At 39.4% G+C, this 22,581-nt stretch overlaps 1 protein-coding gene across 6 annotated transcripts in view; it reads right to left on the reverse strand.

The window, feature by feature from the left end:
* The window catches only part of asic2 (acid-sensing (proton-gated) ion channel 2), a 381,467-nt gene that overhangs the window by 15,067 nt on the left and 343,819 nt on the right, over positions 1-22,581 (reverse strand). For all 6 annotated transcript variants that reach the window (XM_019357682.2, XM_003442002.5, XM_025906407.1 and 3 more), the window contains 2 exons: positions 17,368-17,518; positions 3,962-4,089 (listed from right to left, as the gene is read on the reverse strand). In XM_019357682.2, the coding sequence (XP_019213227.1) occupies positions 3,962-4,089; positions 17,368-17,518 (279 nt within the window). The remainder of the gene's footprint in view (positions 1-3,961; positions 4,090-17,367; positions 17,519-22,581) is intronic.

A 22,581-nucleotide genomic window follows, 5' to 3' on the forward strand; every position in this document is an offset into this window, starting at 1 on the left:
GCAATGACTACAAACACCCAGGCATTATTAATTTGTTAGAGATTTACAAAAGGTGCCCCTCATCCTTAACCTTTAAAACCACCTTCACACCTCAGCTAATCTTCACTTCTGGCCTAATTAGAGTCAGCTGAGGCTGATTCAAAATCTGATTATTTCTTGTAATCAGATAATCTAAGGTGCTCAATATCACTTTTCACTGCGTTTAGACCTGCTGACCTGATTATGTTTCATCTAATAAGAGCTGAGGCCTGCGCCCCAGTCAAAGTGTTATTAATCAATGTTCCATTCCCCTTGTTATACCCCAGCAATGCAATTAGGCTTTACAAGTTAGTCAGCAAAGAAAAAAAAAGTTTACAAGGGTGGGCTACAATAAATTAGTCCCGGTTGAGTGAGCTGAAAAGCAAATTTGAGAGTTGTGGCTTAAGCCTGACCTCAACAAATCAGAAGCAAGTTCCAAAATTTGCACTTATCCATGTTATTTTTCTTAATTCTAATGCTACCACGGCAAACTGCAGCATAATGACTTTGAGCAATGGAATAATAGTATAATGAAATATTTTTTTTTATCTTTGGGAAGAATGACTTTGACAATGAAGGGGACACCATGCCCTTTCAGCTTCAGCTAAAAGCCCACAGTAGGGCGATTTCTGCATCCGGGGAGCTTAAACTTGAAATTGCCCTGCTCCATATGAGGGCTCATTCATCCCTCACCATAGGCTATGTATTTTGTGCCTCAGCACACTTGATTAAAGCTGCTTTGATCTCAGCCTAATATTATTAACCGAAAATGAGTCAATTTATAGTCTTTGTCAGTCATTTTAACATGGAAACCGATTGGTATCCATTACAAAGATTCGCTAATCACCAAGCTTCTTAACATCCTCCACAAGGCCTCTTTCCAAATCATTGTCCCAGATTACCCTACCCAATCATCATTATCCTGATTGTTTTGGGACATATTTTAAAATGCCCTCCAGGTTTACGGAGAAAAAGCTTGAAAAGACAGGTGGGAACTGCTCAAAGTGGTAGGTTTTTCTTCTCAGACTCCTGATACAAAGTGGAGTTCTGCATTAATTAGCTGGAGTGGTGTTTCCCACCGTGCAGGCTTGTGGAGAGGGACAGTGTTTTCGCAGCAGGCAGGCAGGAAGAGCAGGGGCTGTCTTCACCCTGCCAGTCACAGAACTGGGCTGACAGATGAGCTGAGACAGAAGCCCTGGAGGCTCATTACCCAAGAGGCTGAACCATCTCTGGATAGATCTCCTCCTCTCCTTTCTGCCTCTCACTGAAGTCTCTCTTTGTTGCACCGCAATGAGCTGTGATTTAAAGAGGCAAGGTTTCAACTACATTTTGGTCACGATAAGTTCCTAACATTCACGCTGGAATACCTTACTGACTTATCTTTACTTTTGGCCTCATTTTCCAATGTGCTGGGCATTGCTAACATAATTTTCCTGGATTGGAAAATATAACAATAAAACAGAAAACAGCACTACAAATCCTGTCTCTGCTATATTTAGACCATTGTTTCTTTTTTTTTCTTCAAACTTTTCTGCATTACCATTGTGGCATATTTCACACACCTTATTTAGTTGTTATCAGAGCCATAAATATTGCTGGTAGGTGCCCTCCTCTGCCTTCAATAAGGTTGAGTATACTGTCACTGTCCAATCTACTCAGTGATAAGGCAGCAAGACATATTATGTAGATATGACATCTAGAGGCTGTGTACACATGCACATATAATGTATCTTTGTAAAAAGTGTTTTACATATGTTCTTTTCCAGTCTTAACTATTTTTGGTGCCCAAATGATATCAAGTTCAACAGATGAGCCCCAAACTTGTACGGCACAGAGAAGTCAAGTGCTTTAAACATCCTCCTCTCTTCTAGCCACTCTTCGTGTGTGTGTCAGCATGTGTGGAATCACACTGCTGATAGTTATTTCCTTTCCCGTGATGTGATAACCACCTAGACGGGAGAGGAGGCAACATACTGACAGCATGCATGGGATTGATAACAACCATCCAATTTCCTCATAAGATTTGAAACCGGTGTTCCCAGACAGTGATGATACAAACCAAAAAATACACAAAAAAGTAGAACCTACTGTGTCAAAAAGAGATATCAAAGGTTCCTGACTATGAGTCACTATGTGATATGTTGGGGGTGAGAACTGGCTGCTAATAGAGAAGCAGCAGATAAACTTGGAACAAAAAAGTTAGGTTAATTATGTTTGGTTGATTATTTCTTTGTTGTAACAATGCTTCTTGGCAGTAAACCCAACACTGATTTCCAGAAGTGTTCCTGAGCCCTTACAGGGATTTCCATGACAGAATCATTTCTGTTTTTACTGTAGAGCTGCCTGAGGCCCAAAGATAACAGGCATCTAATACGGATTTTTTAGCAGATCCCTCACACAGAGATTTCTCCAGATTCACAGAATATTGTGATGATTAGATAATGAGATATTCAAAGTCTTCACAATTTTTCACTGACGACCATTATTCTGAAACTCTTCTCTAATTTATAAATAATGTTTTGTTGCAAACTCGTCTATTCATCTTTACTTCTGAGAAATTCTGCCTTTCGAAGATGTTCTTTTCATATCAGCCTCTTGCCAATTAACCTAATTGGTTAGAAAATGTTCCTCCAGCCGTCTCTTTTTCCACTTACCTTTCCAGTCATTTGTTGAGCTAACTTTTTCGTGATGTGTTGTTGCCATCAAACTCAATATATTTAGCATAAAATAGTGCAATGTGTTAATTTAAATAATTGATATATTTTCTCTTTTTTTGTGAATAGAACATGGGTTTGTGAGATTTGCAAATCACTGCATTATAACTGTATTTAGATTGTGCTATTTTAGCACTAAGGGAACCAATTATGACTTTCAGCAGCTACTTTGAATAAAAGTTTCAAATTTAAGTGAAACTTGATCTGGTTAACCATCATTTTGAATCAGTTTTGCGGATATTTAAAGCCAATTTCCTTTTGTTGGCTTGATTTTCTGGTCCAGTGTTTTTTTTGTTCATTATATGGTTCAACCATCTAGTATCCAATAGCCTGATTGGCCAAAATAAAATCTGTTTTTGCGTGTGCTGTAAACCTTAAACTTTAAATGCACTAACTGACAGGCAGCAGTTTTCAAAAGATATTTCATTTCTCATGCCAGATGCACAGGCCATTCTAAAAATGAGATGGCAATGAATTTATCTTGACAGAAATCTGCCTGCTCAAAGAAGGGCAGTCTAGTCAACTCCTGCTATTGAGCCAGACAATAGATTTCTAAAAGCCTCACTATGAGAGAGGAAAGGAGATGGAGGTAGGCAGAAAGAAAAAAAAAATAAGACATAGAGCCACAAAAGGTAAATGTGAAAGACAGAACTAATAATCTCAGTAAACTGACAAGGCTCACAGGAGCTAAAATAGAAATATATTCACTCTGGCAGTCCAGAAACACCTTTTGTGGAGTTTTATCAACTGAGCCTCAAGAAAACAGAAAAAACCCAACTTTATGAAGAAGAGAATGGTGACACTGAAAATGCTATTTACATCATATACAACTGCTGTATGCCTGTGAGTCTTGCAGCCTTTTAAACTGGCCATGTGTGATGTGAGAAAGCTTCAGTGTGATTGAAGAAGGCTGAGACTGAGTGAAGATCCTCTCTTCCAGAAAGGTCAAAGCCAGTAAATGGAGGGAAGTTCATCATTTGTCTGCCAACAATCATCAAGGGACCACAGAGGCCAATTGAAAGTTCAGACTACGGGGACCCACATGGGTTTCCACACGCTTGCAGAAAATCTCATGGTGCCTGCTATGCCAGGTTATTTATCACATAGTTTTTTGTCCCTTTTATCACTGTGAGATATGCTTAATATGTGAAAAAGGAGTGAAAAACTGCACAAGGAAGAGAGAAGATTTTTAAAAAACCATCAACTGTATATGAGTGAGAGACACCTACCCTCTGCTCCTGTGTTGCTACAAAGGTCTGGAAGCCAGGTGCCACACCAAAGCCCAGTTCGTGAATGAACGGAGGCTCTGCCTGGCTGTGGATTTGTACCCGCACACCTGCCTCAAAGGCTGTATCTTCTGGAAGAAAAGAAATGGAGAGACCTGGTTAGTTAATGTAATCTCTTAATAAACAGAAATTTGCTCTGAATGCCTCTGGCTTTCTGAGTGGTTCAGGTAAGTCGTTTAAAAGCTGTTTAAACTCGAAAGCAAAATTAATGTTGGAAACAATCATTCAGCGATGCATTTCAGGGATTTTGAGTCAAAGCCATAGACGTAGGATTGCCGTTATTATAATAAACACGCTCGAGATGTGCTATGTGATTTGTTGTGACATCATAGAGACAGTAAAAAAGGTTCAGTGCTGACTCCGTAGATGAAAGCACTATTATCCTTTTATTCAGAGCACTTGTATGCACACACACACACACACACACACACACTGTCGCAGAAGCAAGCACCAAAAGGGCCATAACATTTATGGTCAAAGAGAGAGCGATTTTTGCAGAAATCGATAATGTTCTCTCTCCGTGTCCTCACATTCAGCCGCGTGCTCCCGGACATTCAATCAAGGCATTCCCCTGCCAGCTGATCAGCCTGACACCTCGGGGTGCTCGGCAGCCAAGATATTGGAGTCGTTCGCAAATCGACATACTGCTCACACAGATGCACAACAGCATCAGCCCGCACTGATCCACTCATCAATCAAACATCTGCAGTGACTGATATGACGACGGCGTGGATGCAGTCACGTTTAGCAACAGATGAAGGGCTCAAACGTGCTTTTTTTCCTGCTCTGTGTTTGAGAGCATCAGCTGTGTGTGTAAAAGGGTATGAAAGAAACATTGGCTGTATGAGAGAGATAATCAATCCACGTTTCTGAGAGAGTAAGTATAGGGAGGTGTGTGCATGTAAAACATGATGAGAGATGCTGACTCTGTATTCATGTGTGGGGGAGGAATTGCTTTTGTTCTTTATCCTGTGCACTGTTCAATCTTTCACATCTTTTAAACAGATCATCTCTTTTGTGATGACAGCCTTATCTGTAGCTAACAAATTTAATGTCTCATCAAAATTTCGACTGGACTAGGGGTGATTTACATGCAACTGCAGCACAACATCTGTGCATGTTGTAAATACCATATGGCCAGAAGTATGTGGGGACATGAGCACAGCGCACGCTGCTGAGATTTGCTTGCATTAGAATACAAAAACATTGACATGGTTTGCAGCTGGTCTCGCTTGCAGTTGCTGTTTCAATGGTTCTGACCCGAACGATTAAAAGTATGGCGTCAATCAAAAAGTGTATATGGAGTTTTGGGATTTTTTTCTCCCCCTCTGATGCTTGATCCAAATTTGGTATATCATTGAACACGAATTCAGTTTGACGATGGTTTCATCTGCTCAAGGAAGGAAACTGCACGGCTTAATTTTAATCTTCGGTTTGGCATGCTGACAACTTGACAGCCAAGTGTGATCTAATAGGAAACACGAACATGTGAAATGTGAAAACTCGAAACCTCCCCTGCACATAAACTGAGATTGGACTATTCGGTGATGTGAGAGATGTCGTCTGTCTAGTTACATTTTTTTTTAAATGAGCATCTCTATCATAGATTGGCCAATTTTCAGCTAGTTGATATTACTTTACAATTTTAACTATTTTTTCACCCCACTGCTTAAGAACATATCACAGAACAATAATTATTCAGTGTAGAATATTTGTCTTTATATGGTTATTTATAGTGAGACTTGTTAAAAGAGAAACACAATACCCAACTATGTCTTTTTAATACTATTACTGTTATAATGCTGTAACAAATGCCCCATTAGCACTGTAAGACTGCACATAATTAGCCACTGTTGTCCAAAGACGATTAAAAACCATTAAAGAGCCCTTCTGTTGTACTGGATGACATAATCCTTCATTAAAATGAGCACTTAACAGTGTAAACAAAGAATTTCATCCCTGAGCTACTGACACTAACTATGCAGGCTGTTTATTTTAATAAAGGAGTATGTCACCCTGTGAGTCTGCGTGCTGTCTAATGTCTTTTAATCGTATATATGACAAAACTGTATTTATATGAGTAGCAAATAAACAAAGGCTGTCAGCATAAACAATAACTGCAGCATATATTCTCTGCTGGTTTTTTATTTTGTCAAGGGACATTTAACAAGTTTTTACGGAGTATTTCTGCAAGCAGTAGCTCAATAATATTCCCTTTCTTATTATTATTATTTTTTCCAGCAGTCACTTTTCTGATGGCCAACCCAGCCATGTATCCAGCTATCTTCAACATATAAAAAGCTGTGTTAAAATCAATGTATCAGTGCATCTAAGAAAATTTAATATTCTGGAAAAGTTTCCCTAATTTTGTGTAAAAAGGGTAAACTTTTATATTCATTAAATATTTCAACATTAAAAATTTCAAATGTTTTGAATGTTTGTTTTACTTTCTTTTTCATTTTGTGGGCTAAAGTCATGAGGAAAAGAAAGTTTCGATAGGGCTCTATGCAGTGCCGTGAAAAACTAAGTATAATGTTACTTCTCCTACAGCAATTAAGGGGATAAGTGACAGGTGCTGCAAATCAAATGCACTTGATTAACTGATCAGCAAATGTGAGCACCTCTACAAAAAGTGATCAACTCAGTGTTTTTTCTTTTGTCCCTAGCTGGTCGGTCGGCAGGGGAGGTCGTCCACGAAGCCAATACGTCGCTGTGGGCCCGTAGGGTTTCCATCTTGGTCAACGATGCACTCAAGCATTAGACGCCCTTGTTTAAGATCGTCTTCAATTTGCTTGATCCAAGTCTTCTTGAATGCATCACGCTTCATTCTCCATTCTCCGCTGCTGCAGCAGAGGCGATATGGCATGCGATGGTTGCTCATGTGGCAGACGTGGCCGAACCATTGTAGTCGTCGCTTCTGGACCAGTTTCTTCATCGAGGGCTGCTGGTGTAATTGACTACGTATGTTGCTGACACTGTTGTTGAGAAAGTCACGGAGGGACCCTCAGAACATCTGACGCAAACAGCACATTTGGAAGACCTTGTGCTTTTGAGGTTGTGCTTGAGGATGACCCAGGTCTCGGATCCACAGAGAAGAATGAGCAATACCAGTGTGCAGTACAGGCGGATTTTGGTGATGAGGTTTATGTTCCTCCAGAGGCAACGTCAGAGGGAGGCGAATGCTGCTGCTGCTTGATCGATTCTAGAGGGTAACTCAATGAACTGAGGCGAGATTGTAAATAAGATTGGGCCAAAATTCCTACAAAATAATGTGAGACACATAAAAGTCAAAGTCATTATTTCAATACTTTTTTACAGGACCACATAGCTCACATCATTCATATTCTCTAAAATTAATTTAAAAGTTTTTATTTTGTCCAGCTTTTGGAAATATGTTCATTTATATGTTTGATGACTGAGAAGGGCTCAAAAATCATTTTATTCATGGGAATGGAGGAGATCAGCTTACTGAATCTTTTCACTCATCTGTTTTCATTGGGGTATTTCATCTCCCTCTTAACAGCAGTTCAGGTCAGGTGAGTCGGCTGGCCAATCAAGAACAGTTATAATGTGGTCAGTATAGTAGTGGTAGATTTGGCACTTGCGGCAGGGGATAAGTCACCTCTCAAAAGCTTGTCAGCAGATGGAAGCATGAAGAGCTCTAAAAGCTTCAGTTAAATGGCCTAGTTGATTTTGGACTGGATAAAATCCAGTGAACCAACCACTACCAACATCAGGAAATGGCATGGCACCGAAAATCACGACAAACTGTGGAAACTTCACACTGGACTTCAATTACCCTCGATTCAGTGCCTCTCCACTCTTCCTCCAGACTCTAGGATATTGATTGCTAAAATGAAATGCTAAGTTTAGTTTCATCTGAAAAGAGGACACTGGACCACTGAGCAACAGTCCGGTTCTTTTTCTCCTTAGCTCAAGTAAGACACTTCTGATGTCATCTCTGGTTCAGGAGTCCCTTGATATTAGGAATGCGACAGATGTAGCCCCTTTCCTGAAGACGCTGGTATGTGATGGCTCTTGATTCACTGACACAGCATGTTAAGCTCTCCCAAGTTCTTGAACTGACTTTTAAATATTTTCGTTTTTCTCTTCCAGCCAAGTTTTCATTCTCTGTGAACAGCCACCCTTTTCAGCAATGACCTTCTGTGGCTCATCCTCTTGATGGAGGGTGTCGTCCTCTCGAAAACTGTCAAGTCAGCAATCTTCCTCAAGATTGAGGCTGTCTCTACATATCAGACCTCTAAAACAGTCTACTTGATGATGATTTTTCTGCTTTTCTGAAGAGCATAAACTGCAGCATGTCACCCTATTTTACCCAAATCTGCAAATCTCCAGACAGAAAAGACCCCGATCATTCACTGAGATCAGTAGCAAACTTTCGCATTTGACAGCTAATAAATATGAGAAATTGACCTGGCTCTGTGAATGATGGTCATGTTCGGGTTGATCTTTTTACACAGGAGTGTGTCTGCCCCTCTCTATTAGCCCATCACTGCAGCTGCACCATCAGGTGAAGCTAACAAACTGTGTGCATAAATTCTTCTGAGATTCCCTTCAAATCAAAAGTCTCTACAGGATGTCACAGACAGCAGTCCTAGTCCTCACCAGGCAGCTCACCTTTCCAGAGTATTCACATATCAACAATCAATTTTATTTTATTCCAGCTGGGGATTAAAATATTATTTTAGCAGAAGCAGACACATACATAGCTCAGAATCAAGCCATGGCAGTATTTTATTAGCGATTAATCACAATTTTTCAGTTAACACGTTGGTCTATAAAATGTGGAAAAAGCTAATCGTCATATATGTGTGCACGAATGCACACATTTTGTGTTTTCATTCCAAAAAAAGACATTAACTTCCCATGCAACCCACAAAAAAGCTGCATATTCACGCAAATGACAAGCTGGACTTGTCTGTTTATTTGAAAAGACGTGACTTTACATTAGCTTTTATTCACACCCAGTTGTCTTGCATTATGTAGCTAATAGAAACAAATCCAGTACCGAAGAGCAACTGCAAAAGAGTAATAAATGATGATAGAGAACACCAAATAAGCTAACCATCCTGCAAATGAATGTTGCTTAGTTGTAAGACACTAGAATCAGACTGTTCGAGACCTTTATCTCTCATAACAAGACATCAATTTACACAGAACAAGATGCAGCACATGAAACAATGATCTCTTGCTGTGATTGAAAATGTGTTATTTGTATTCGCTCACTGAATCTCTTGAGAAAGTGTACGCATGTGCGCGCATGTGTGAGCATAAGAGATCAGAGCAAATGGGAATGGCTGTGCTTGTTTGTGCTCCCATCAGTTCAGCTTCCCTTATCAAAAGATGATCAAGACGATCATGGATAATGATGTTTGCTACATATGACCATAGCTTTAGCAGAATCACAGATCTGCAGTTACCATCTATTTCATCACTGCAGTCACGCTCATTTGACTTATTTTGCCCTCTGTGCAGTAAGAGGGCTGGACTAACTTAGGATGCTATCAACAGCTACAGTCATAACCTGAATCCTACTTGCTTTGTTTGATATATATTAAATGCAGGTGGTGTTCTGATTTCACCTCCATTCACCTTCAGGATTTCACCTCACTATGGGCAAACAGAGAAGTGAGGAAAAGAAGACGATCGACTGATCTGCGCATGCAAGACTGTGGGTGCATGAATAGTGTGTAAAAGATAGGATGACAAAGTCCCACCCCAGCCTATCACCTTCCTCTCTCTATTTCACCTTTCTACAGGATTTGTCACATTCAGGACTGGGCATGTCAGCTTTTATAAAAGGTCTGTATTATGCGTGTAATGTAGGAGAGCAAAAATGACTTGGCAGCTGGCATGCTGAAGAAAAAAATTCAAAAGAAAGTGAATACAAGAAGCCTTCACTCATAAAGTCCGTATAACCACGTGAATGCTCACTAATGTATTACACTTAGTGACTGACTACAGTTTATATTTGATGTGCTTGTCTCTTTCTATCATTATCTTGTCTTTTTGCCGTCCTCTTGGCCCAATAAAAAATGTATGATCATCAGATGAAAACAAATCAGCTCTATTTCTTACTCTCTTTCTTTCTAATCAAGCATCAGGTCAACATTTAAATGTGTCTTTTTATTTCAGTAAATACGTACTAACTGAAACAGATGGTAATCCAAACGTGATAGAGTGCAAACAGTGTGGATGTTAACCTAGTCGTACACATGCTAGTGTTGGGGCTCATTTACTCATTACTATATTGAGCTGTTCCCAGAATTACCATCAGATTCTTACAATGTGCGAACCTGACAGTTTTATTCTTACCAAAGTGCATAATTTAGCAATTTAGAATCATTCTGAATTGCTGATAGGCCTGTTTGCAATCAGAAATACTGCCAAGACCCCATTTCTCTTCATAGGGAAACAAAATTACATCAAGGTGCATCATGGAGAAAGCCACCAGAGACTATGGCTCAGTGGAAAAAGAAGAAAAAAATCACCTTAAAGTTGACCTGTATAAAAGTAAATTAAAAAAAGAAGCTACTTTCGGTTACTCTCTTGTCACAAGGGGTCGTCACAGTGGTTAGCTCCGCATGTTTGATTTGACAGAGTTTCACAACGGATGCCTTTCCTGACACAACCTCGAAGAGAATTTGTATCTCTAAATGGAAATGAACCAGCAACCTTTTGCTTGCCAAACAAATGTGTAAACCACTACAATACGGTTGTATCTTTAAAATAAATAAATAAGGAAGCTAGTGGAGCACAAAGACTTTTTGCTCTGTCAGCCCAAAATGTGAAACTCGCTGGACTTATTAGTCATCTGTTGACAAACAAAGAAATGCGGGAGAGAGGATCATGGCAAAGATGCGAGTTTGCAGTGAAGGATATCTGACCTGTTACAACTCAATGCAAAAAGGCTACATATATTACGCCTAGCCTTTAGCCCACACCTTTTCAGTCGATGTTTATTTGCTTTTTACTTTTCATTTCTCTTCACTCACTGGCTACTTAATTAGGTACACTTAGGCCCACATTAACACAGGTATTTAATATGTCATTCACAGCAACCCAGTGCATTTAGGCATCTGCTTGAGTTCAAATTGAGCAGCATAACGGATCGAAAGGGGATTTAAGTGACTTTGAATGTGGCATGGTTGTTGGTTACAGACACTCTGGTCTGAATATTTCAAAAACTACTCATCTACTGGGTCTTTTTTCCACACAGCCATTTTTAGCTCTCGGGTTTAAAGTGAAAAAACGAGAAAAAGAAAATCTCAGTTGAGCTGCAGCTCACAGCACAAAAAATGCCTTGTTGACTTCAGAGGTCAGAGGACTTCTGGATTCAAGAGGACTTAAAGCACAGACTTGTGAGCACATGTACAGCATTTAGCGTCAGGAATCACTGTGCATAACCACAGCCCCAGAAAGATGATGCTGACTTCTATAGCATATATTCATGCACTGTGTAGTTTCATATATAAAAATTCAACTTCTGTTGAACTAAAATCAATTTCTTTAATTCACTGACATTTTTCACCTTCCAAAATCTCACCATGAGGTCCATTTAGTAACTTTTCTGGACTGTTTGATCATACCATATGATCTTTAACAGCCCACAAGTTTCCCAGTCGTCATGGAAAAGTTCACATCTCTACATTTTTTGAACACTTAATCTATGTTTATGTTCACCTGTTTAATCATTCATTCAGTACCCTGCTTCTCTGTTCAGCGTAAATGAATTCGACCGGATTCTGTATTCAGTCTTATCTCTGGCATTTTTTTGTAAAAAGCTACAGCAACATCAATTCAATTCATATTCAGATACAAACCTCGTAGATAAATCTGAGCAAGAGTCAAATCATACAGCGCTAAAATGCTGTCTTTGCAAAATCTTGACATGAAGAGTAATAACAGTTTCCAAGCATACCGAATGAAACAGCAAAAAGCAGCAAACGAGCACAGCATTCAGATGTGCCACCTATGCTACTGTAGCTAAGATGCCTAGAAAAAGATTTTTTGACCCACAATCCTGTAAAAATACCCAACTAAACATAATATTTGGATGGCAGATTGATTAAGAATTAAACTGATCCCTTGTGTTTTTTCCCCTCGTCAATTTAAGAAACAATACGGTTCAATCAAAGAAACACTCTAAATATCCAAGAAGAAAACCCCCCTACACAAAAGATTGCACTTGAGAACATCACACTGACATCACAAAAGGAAAAGATACAAAAAGTAAAGATAAAAGGATCAAGGACTTTCCACTTCCACTTGCACTTGGCTTAACCTGCTGTTGGAAAAAAAAAAATCTGCTCCTTTTCTCAGTGTTTTCACCATCGCTTTCATTTCGTAACAGCAGACAGAAAATGTACAGACAAGGCACGATTTTAGCAGCGGACTCTGAGGCTTGTTTGGGTTGTACTTTCCTGTTTGCCACATAAGATGGAAGCTAAAATCTGATAAGATGAATGGCAAACAGATGGAAAATAGACAACAGAAGAAGACAGAAACCCCTGACTGCTGATGTCTCTCACAAGTATTTATCAAGGAAGGCCTTGTAAAATACAACATTTTGGCTTCATTTTGTAAAAAGAGGGGGACGTGAGGAAAGCAAGTGAAAAAGGATGAAAAGGAGCTAAAGCAGAGATAAAAAAGCAAAGTGACATAAAAAGAAACATTAAAAAAGTTGATATAACATCCCATTGTCCCATTTACAAAGCAGAATTCAATAACTCTGTGATCCTTTGCATATCTCTTACAATCTGCATCCCTTCAACCAGAGCACAATATAACTGGCTGTTTAGATCAGTCTAGTTTTTGTACACAAGGGCTGACTTTATCTTTAAAGAAATCCTCTGTGATGATGATCAAAAGTCAAATATATCTGATATAAGAAAGGATTGGACTTCAGTGTCATCACAGTTTGCGGCTTTGCCTGTAATGTGACTGAAGGGCTTTTCATTATTCTACAAACACTGTTGTGCTATTGAATGGACAGGGTGCCGAGTGCATAAAGACTGCTTGCTGACTTTAAATGGAAAAATGGATGAACTCTAGGTATTATGAAATTTTCAGGGGTTTAATGTAGTACCAGAGCGCTCTTAAAACTGCCAATGCAAAATATTTACTTAATAATCCAGTTCCTTCCCTCCTTACATTGAATATGGCACCCCTCAAGGATTTTACATCCTCTTCCTTTTCCACTCTACCACATGCAATAACTCTCTACAGTACAGCCTGTCTGTCTGGCAGAAAGACAGCTTATAATAACAATATACAAGATACATTATTATATATTATAATTACATATATGATTTTAAATAATTTCAACAACAATGACAAAATGGTTTTCAAAATATCAAATACATAGACCAATACAGATGACAGCAAATATGTATCAGGTCATACACAACTGCAAAAGAGGAGCTGGCATGAATGTGAGCTGACAAATTTGCTCGCTGATGCACAGCTACAGTAGGGATGCCAAAGAAGCTTAAATAGCATACTCTATATGAGATTTGCCAGTTAGATTGGTAAAATGCTTATCAGATGACCCAGTAGAAGATGATGTCCTGGCACTCAGATTTGCTCTGACTGGGCTGTGCTTCAGTTTCTGGCTTACTTGAAAAAGGTTCTGCTCATATTTCATACTTTATAAAAGCAGTTTGTCCTTATGCATGTGTTATTACAAGTCTGTAACAAGAATTATAAGCCCCATCCAGCATAAAATAAATACATAAATAAACAGCTTGGTTGAAAACTCAGACCATATAACAGTTTTCTGTGGAAACTCTTCCGAGCCTCTGAGCAGCAGTTATACAGCAGGTAAAATAAATATTGATCACGTCATCAGCTTTCTAGGTAAATATATTTCTAAAGATGCTATTGACATGAAATTCTCACCAGTCCACACATGCAACAAAATCAAGTCATAAATTATTTGTAATACGAAGAAATGACACAGGGAAAAAGTTTTGAGCACGCTTACTGAAATGTATTTAACACTTTGTACAAAAGCCTTTGTTGCAATGACAGCTTCAAGACAGGTCCTATATGTTAAAACTAGTGGCATGCATTGTCCAGGTGTGATTTTGGCCCATTCTTCCACACAAGCAGTCTTCAAATCCTGAAGGTTCTGTGGGCCCCTTCTATGAACTGTGAGCTTCAGTTCTTTCCAAAGACTTTCAATTAGATTCAGTTCAGGCCAATCTTGCAGCTTTATTTTCTTGCTCTGAAACCAATTCAGAGTTTCCTTGGCTGTGTGTTTGGGATCATTGTCTTGCTGAATCAATCACCCTGATTTAATCTTCATCATCCTGGTAGATAGTAGAAGATTTTTTTATCAAAAATCTTTCCTTCAAATATATAAAGTGTGCCAGGGCCATGTGCTGATAAACATCCCCACACCATGATGTTTTCACCTCTAACCTTCACTGTTGGTACGGTGTTTTGGGGGTGATATACGATGCCTCTTGAACTCCAAACATGGTGTTGTATTATGGCTTCCAAAGAGTTCATGTTTGGTCCTCTGACCAGACTATATTTCCCAGTATGTCACAGGTTTGTCTAATTGTCGTTCAGGTCATTGGAACCTTCAGTACTTTCTAAATTCTTGCTGTAACCAATGCCATCAGCGTGTTTTGCAGCAATAAGGTTGCAAAAGTCTTGAGTGAGCTTGGTTTTATCCGTCCTGATGTGTTTCTTGGTAATGAGACACCTTTTTATATGCCATCAGTAGAGACTGAACCAGCTGATATTAATTTGCACCAAGTGTAAGAATTGCTTTCTAATCGCTGATAGATTTCAGCTGGTGTCATGAGCTTCCATGCCTTCCTGCACCTCCCTTCTTCATCTGTTCAATACTTTTTCCCTGTGTTACACAACTGAATTTATCCACATTTATGGTTTGATATTTTCTTTGCATGTGTGGATTGGATGGGTTGTTACCAACATCTGGTGAGAATTTCATGCCAACAGCATTTTTAGAAATAGATTTACTTTGAAAACCAGTGATCCCTACTTATTTTACCCGCTGAATATAAAAAAAAGGAACAAACAAAAAATGCTTGATCGTGGACCACAATGGTATCCTAATTACTCTAATTAATTTCCTGGTGAGAATTTAACTATTTAAAGTCTGGCTGAGGAAGCATTTTGCAGGCAGCAGTATGGATAGGAAAAACAGACAGATCCAGTCCATTTATGATTCCCTTCACTGAGCAGTTTGGTCAGTAACATGGCGAGAAGAAAGCTGCGTTTCCAGGCAACAGGCCATCTGTTTTCTCCCACCTCTCAAAGTTATATCTGTCTTGTTCATTTTTCACAGAATGAAACACATTTCTTGCGATGTTCGTCCATCATGATAAAGTGAGGAGTATCATGGTTGCCCTGCAGCATCCTGGATACTGTAGTGTGCTAATAGAACCCCAGAGACCCAACTGCTGCACTTCTAGATGATGGGCAGTAGGGGAAGCCATGGGAGGGATGAAGGTGGGTTGTCTGGATGGAGAAAAAGATAACTGGTGGGAGGAGATGTGGAATGAGGGCCCGTGCAGCATGTTGCCATCATGTCTGGACAGCACAGAGACCTGGCTCAGTTGAGGAAGCAGCATGCTCCATGCTGAGGCTGACTCAGTGCATCCAGGCTAATTAAACCACAAGGGGATAAACAAGGGCACTGAAAACTGGAGCCTGCTGGGAGAAGGAGTTCCACATGCTGTCAGGGTGGTGGCAGAAGTACAGCATGTTCAAACTGAAATAAAACCTAAAGGAGGTTTGGGTGGAATCCTTTAAAACCCGGTGTAAATAGAAAGAGATAAGGAGTGAGAGGACATGGAGTTTCTGATGACAGTTTTTTAATATCCAAAACTAATGCCCATCTGCAGGGCTGTGCATTGCTTGGCTAGCTGCTGTGAACTCCCCTGTCTACCCTTCTACTTGTTTTAGCCGTGCGCTGGTCATTCAATGTGCTACGATATGGCACTGCTTACAAAACAAGCCTCCCTTAAACAGTCACCCTGGATCAAAAATAAGATATTTACATGTATCTCCCTAAATAGGATAATTTAAAACTCCACTATTTTACAAAATAAATTAAAGAGGTTTCAGTGTTTGAGTTGAAAAGAGTTTAAATATGTATTATGATCAGTAAGACGTCTACATTCTCAAAGGAAAAATATGCCCACAGCTGGGCATAAATGAAGATGCATCAAATGAAAATATCCTGAGAAATTTGTTTAGAGCCTTACTCAAAGTGAATCTAACAGCAGTCGTGCAACAAAAAGTGCTTGATGTGGGCTAGAAAAGCTATACAAATAAGTCTTCTATTCATTCAAATCCTTGGGTATTGAGCTCAGTACAATGCAATACTTTTTACTTTTTAAAAAGACAGGAATGGTAATAACATTTTTCATCTGATTTACAAGTATAAACAAGAAGAGATTTATAGTTGTTTGGATTTAAAAAACTGATGACTGTCATCTCATGCATTTTAAAATTTCACACTCAGTTTTCTGGAACTTTGTTTGATTTGGAATTTCTCGGTATGAATCTGTCCCTAAAGAGATTTCATCAGGAGAAAACAAACACAAATCGCTTTTATATTTATTATGTCTAAAGTAAATAAAGTGAATAAAAAAAATACCATCAGCCCAAAGGCTCAGTTTGGGCTACAACTAGGGAAATAGCGTTTTAAACATTGTAATGATTTTTACCATCTGAAATTCACTTTGCAAGAGATCAGTTAAAAATATCCCCATAACACAGACAGACAAAGGAATAAACGATGGAAAGAAAGAAGTAACTTTGAGAGTCGACTGAAACAAGTGGACTCTAAAGAAGTCCAAGTGGACTCTAAAGAAGTCCACTTGTTTGAGTGGAATAGAATAATGTTTCGTAAGCTGTGTAAAATGCATTTTATGAAATATTGCATGCTAGCACTGAAGCTTAGAACAACACAGTTTTTGAGGTATTGAAAAAAAAGAACATGAAAAGAAGCCTTTACCAAAACCAGGACTGACTGACTCATAGGTGGATAAATCTAAAGTGCAAGTGTTGCATGAGTTCATACGGCATCCTGGATGCAATCACATCAAGGAAAGAGGTACAAATCAGTCAAGGTAACTAAATATTGCTGTTGCATGGATCATATAATCAAGCAAAATGCTACAAGTGAAGAAAAAAGCAGAGAACAAAATGAATCCTTCATGAGCAGCAACATTTGAAATCGCCTCGTTTAACTATAGTGGTCTTGTTTTTAACCTGGTACTGAAAGGGAAATAAATCAGTAATGAGTTTATTTTTGAACATCATGGTGAAGTTTCCAGGCCTACCTGTGTCGCCCCATACAGGCAGGTACTCATCTTGCTGGATGTCGAGCATGATCTCCAGGCCATTTCCAGTCCCTCCCTTCATGGTGGTACGCAGCGTTTTCCCCTCCTCTGCTGCGTTGAACATATAGCACTTCCCGTATCTGGTGAACACCTAAGCGAAGACAGAGAGAAGTGATGATTTACGATTTATTAATGATGATACAGAGACCTCAGACTATAAAAATATCACTGAAGTAGAGACATTTGGCTGCACACCGAAGGGTCTAATTTAAAAGGGGATTTATTTCACACCAAAGGCATCAATTTAGCAATTAAATTTATATCTATAGAATGATAACGAGCTGCGATTAGATTTTTCATGAGTCTAATGTTTCCCCCTGACTTGTCAATTATTTTGTATTTCAATATGAATCTATAAAACTTTCTGCTTGGTTCTCCCTCTTATGATATACACAGTTATGACACTGTCACTACACATCTGTGCACCTTATCTCACTATTTGGAGCAAGTCGGTCTACTGTGACAGGTTGTCATTTTGCACATGCACTTAAACATGTTCCACGGCTGCTTTTATGAGCATGAACCAGTGTAATTGTAAATCACCTTTGCTTACACAAGGTGGAATACAACAGGTGCTACATTCACTGTGCTAGGGAATAAGCAGTGGAATTAATAATACATTTCTGCTTTTGTGGTTTCCTGTGGCTTTTCAGATGGATATGGTTTGACAGCATCTATATTGCTTTTGGTAAAACACTATTATTGTTTGCAGTTTGGTGCGTCTAAATGATAAAATATTGTGCTGCTGAACTTCTATCAGTTCCTGTTTTTATTCAAACACTATGTTTAAAATAAAAAAAATGCTCACTATCAAACATTATACAGGCTAAATTTTGATTGAACAGGATGATTGCTGAGGTGAGGGTCAGAGGAAGTACTCTCTTCTGCTAGCACACCAAAAGCACAAAAATGGAGACGATATTAGATGACAAATTCATACACAAACACGTTATTATGAGTGATGGAGCTGGACATGACCGCTCAATCAGTATGTTGCCTGAGTTTCATCAAATACAACATTTTCCACTACAGTACAAGGATTTGTGCCTTATAAGAGGATGTCACAGAGGAGGTGTAAATTTTCCCTCGGGAAATGAAGAATTATGAGAAAATCTACACTAATATGAAACAAAGCATCTGTCTCCACACGAGACAAGGACAAGAGGATATAGAAGATGTTGTGTGGCATATGAAGCTAAGGTTGCCCAGCAACACCCAGACCAAAATGACACACGAAAGCATTTTCAGGTGATTGAGAACTCAAGCATCGAGGGTACAATGCTGACATCTAAGCCGTGTACACACTGGAAGCGATTTGTTTGCCGCGCATCACTTTGAATCTGCCACTTGTGATTTTCTCGGCTCTGGTTGCCTAGGTGACCCTCTAACGCAGGGGTGGGCAATCTCAGTCCACGAGGGCCGGTGTCCCTGCAGGTTTTAGATCTCACCTTGGGTCAACACACCTGAATCACATGATTAGTTTGTTACCAGGCCTCTGGAGAACTTCAGGACATGTTGAGGAGCTAATTTATCCATTTGAATCAGCTGTGTTGGTTCAAGGACACATCTAAAACCTGCAGGGACACCGGCCCTCGTGGACTGAGATTGCCCACCCCTGCTCTAACGTCTTTACTAGCAGGTTATATGTCAATCAACAGTATTCTTTACTTTAGTAGTCTCTTCAGTTGCTCGCCTTAAAGTTTACTGCAGGTCTTGCCCACTTCGCATCAGCAGCAGTTATTTTGCCTGTAGTCACTTGAAATCGACAAATGTTATTCACTTTCTATGGATTTTGGTTGCAACATCACCACAATTCACTTCCAGTATGTTCAAGGCTTAAGGAAGCAGTATTATATATACACCATACACAATCTATAGCAAACCTGTTAGAATAGGAAAAAAAAATCGGAAAGTCTTGATCACAATCAGGAAAACTGCACAAGGAATGAGAATGAACATGCAACAATCCTGACTGAAATGCAGAGAATATAATTTGTCCTGGAATAAATATAAAGAAAACTAAATAATGAAGCATCCCGTTTTCATCATTTTTAAGCTGTTTTTTTGTGCACACTGTGTTTGGTCAAATTGTATTTTTGTCCATAGTGCACACACAGAAACACAACACTGACAGTTAAAGCGTTGCTGTTTAGTATGTCTACGTGAAGGTCAGCCTTGGCATTAAATACATCCTGCTAGAGGGGCACTTTCCTTCATTTCCACATCATCTACCTTTCTTTCTACAGGACAGTTGTTCACAGCTCTAATTTGCTAAAGCCAAAAATATAGCAGAGCCCACAGAAACATGCAACACGCACAAATCCAAAGGCAATGTTCTACATAATCACTTAAAAGCAGAGAGCGTTCGGCCTGGACTTGAACAGGGCTTCAGAGAATATGTCTCACAAACTTTTTACTCGTTTCATGTGTGTGTGCACAGGGAGGGAGAATAAACAAAACAAAGTCACATTCCTAATTACTGTTTGTGGACAACAGCTTCTCCCTTCTCTAATATCTCTCTGTGCCCCCTCCCGTTCACCAAAAACCAACTAATGGCTACAAGGCATTTATGAATTATAGACTGAGTTAAAATTGCAGCTTATTTGAGTAAGAATGTGTGTTAGCTTGTGTGTAACACAAGCAATGATAGATTTGATGTGATGAATAGCAATCACTGTAACGACCATCAACTTCGAAGCTGCAAATGACTGATTGAAAGGAAGTGACTGAATGAAACAGTTTAATAAATCAGGAGCACCACTGTTCTCTGAACCCTAATCAGCAAAATAAAAAATATACCCATCAATATCACAAACACCTCTCACTGTGATTTAGTACAATGCAACAGCACCACTGACTGCAGTCTTTAAAACTATAACAAAGCCTTAAATATTAAACACTTGTCTCAAATAGTATTGGCAAACCCAGAACAATGTAAGCTATAATAATGGGCTACTTTAATAAAGTACACTGGTTTAACTTTGTAACTTACACATCCTTATATTGTGAAAATGCTTTTCTAATAAAGGTGTTAAGTGGAAAAGAGGGTGCTTGTTATGACGTTCCCACACTCTCTTTGTGCCGTTACAAGCTGCCCATGAAAAAGCTGCAGATGAGTAAAACAAAAATGAGCAGAGGCCATAAAGCAGGTTGTGGTTGAACTGGGTCTGCTAACAAGCCCTAAACTTGTTATAAGTGAGCAACATCACACATATTTTACGAGTGCCGCTTGATTTGCACGTCACAGCGAATCCTCGAGAGTATCTCACAATAGTTTAGTGTACTAACTCCCACACTGATATTTGCTCACAATTTGGAAACGGTCAAGATAATGAGAATCCTTTCGATTATCAGCTGCAATCTGTGGTCATATGCAAATATCCAGATAACACTCAGACACAGATAATGGTACCCCATACTTCCTAACGCTGACTTTCAAAACCTGAGAGATAGTTTAAACACCTTGTAGGGACTTTATTAACATCAGGGGCTGAAACAGTACAATTTTGCCCTTAGTTTCACATAACGTTGTCATGGATCTGGGTCCTTTTGGCCCAGCATTTTGTGTTTTCTTGTATTCTTGTGGTATTTTGTATTATGTTCTGGTTCATTAGTAGTCTTTAGTTATTCTACTGTGAGTTTCTTATATTCCCTGTTTAGTTCCTTGGTTTTTTAGTATTTTCCTCTTGTGTCTTTGCCCTTGGTGTCTCTGTCTGCGTGTCTGTGTTTATATAGGTTGTGTGAGTTCTTGTGTCTGCCATGTTTATCCATGTTTCCCCAGTCAGTCATGTCTCTGTGTCTGTCTGCACCTCTGTGTTTGTTCCCGTTACTTCCTGTTTTAATTTAGTAGTCTCCTGTCTGTGTGCGCCATGTTTTGCTTTACTTCTCTTACTTTGAAGGTACCTCATCTCGTGTGTTATGTTTAGCTTTATGTCCTCTGTCTCGTTGGGTGTAATTTGCCCGAGCTGTGTTCCCCATGTGTTTCCTGTTCCCTCGTCATTTAAGCCCTTTGTTTTCGTCTGTCCAGCGTCGGGATCTCCCTCATAGTTGTGTGTGTTTCTCCGCGTCCTTATCTGTATGTTTTGTTTTCTTATTTATTCCCAATATAGTTTTGTACTATTTTGCCATTTAGCAAATAAAGCTCTGTTTTTGGGTTTACTTTACTCTGAGAAGTCTGCGTTTGGGTCCTTCCCTGCCTTCACACAGCCAAATTATGACAAAGGTAGTTAGCATACCAAAGTATATGTTAGCATACCAAGGTATACTTTGGTGTGTCTAACCCTACGGTTCTGCAGCTGTTTCATATTGATCAATAACACATAAAAATGGGAACATTTCTCATCTCAACCTTCTCTCCTTTTATTTTAACACAGTGGTGGGTTTGTTAAAACCAGCTGTCTGTCCTCAATGTCGATGGAGGGAGAAATGTTGATTGTGACTCCTCAAGAGGCAATCCAGCTGACAAAAATGTGGGATTCATGCCTCTTACTAAAAATACCATTTTATTCTTTGACTGCACAGTATTATGGGTTAACAAGGTTGTTACTATTGGTTGGAATTATTATTAACCCCAGCCTCTCCCACACAAACAGCGCTCCCTATTCAGGACTGGTTAAAAATTCTGAGCTGAGAACACAAATCTTCAGTTTTGAGGGTCTGATGTTGATATTTTATGTTGCTGTAAAAAAAAAAAAAATGGGGAGGAGGGGGCAAAGTGCATGGGTAATAGTTGGTTTTTCACTGCTGCTCTGTTTTTGAGATGGGTTTTTCATTTCATGCTCCTCCTCCTTTATTGACACTGGCCCTCTCATGGATGGTTTACACACATGATTGATCGACTACCTGATGCTACGCTGCCACAGAGGTGGTGCGCTTCGGAAGAATATGAAGTACCACATTAGAGGTTCATTCACCTCTGCAAAACAGAGGTGCTCTAGACGCATATGTATGTGCACGAAACAAATGACACACAGCAAATTCCTGGAGCAGTGTGATGAGGACAGCAGATAAATATTCATGGCACTATCATTCTTCATTTGCAGGTACAATATGCGTCAGGGTTTTTCAGGTATCATTCTGCGCTAGTGCGGGGAAAATCACTATACCGGTCAGCTCCTCGTCTGCCGAGACAACTTCACAGCAATGAACTTGGTT

The sequence above is a fragment of the Oreochromis niloticus genome, linkage group LG4 (assembly GCF_001858045.2).
Source record: "Oreochromis niloticus isolate F11D_XX linkage group LG4, O_niloticus_UMD_NMBU, whole genome shotgun sequence".
In the NCBI taxonomy this organism is placed as follows: domain Eukaryota; kingdom Metazoa; phylum Chordata; class Actinopteri; order Cichliformes; family Cichlidae; genus Oreochromis; species Oreochromis niloticus.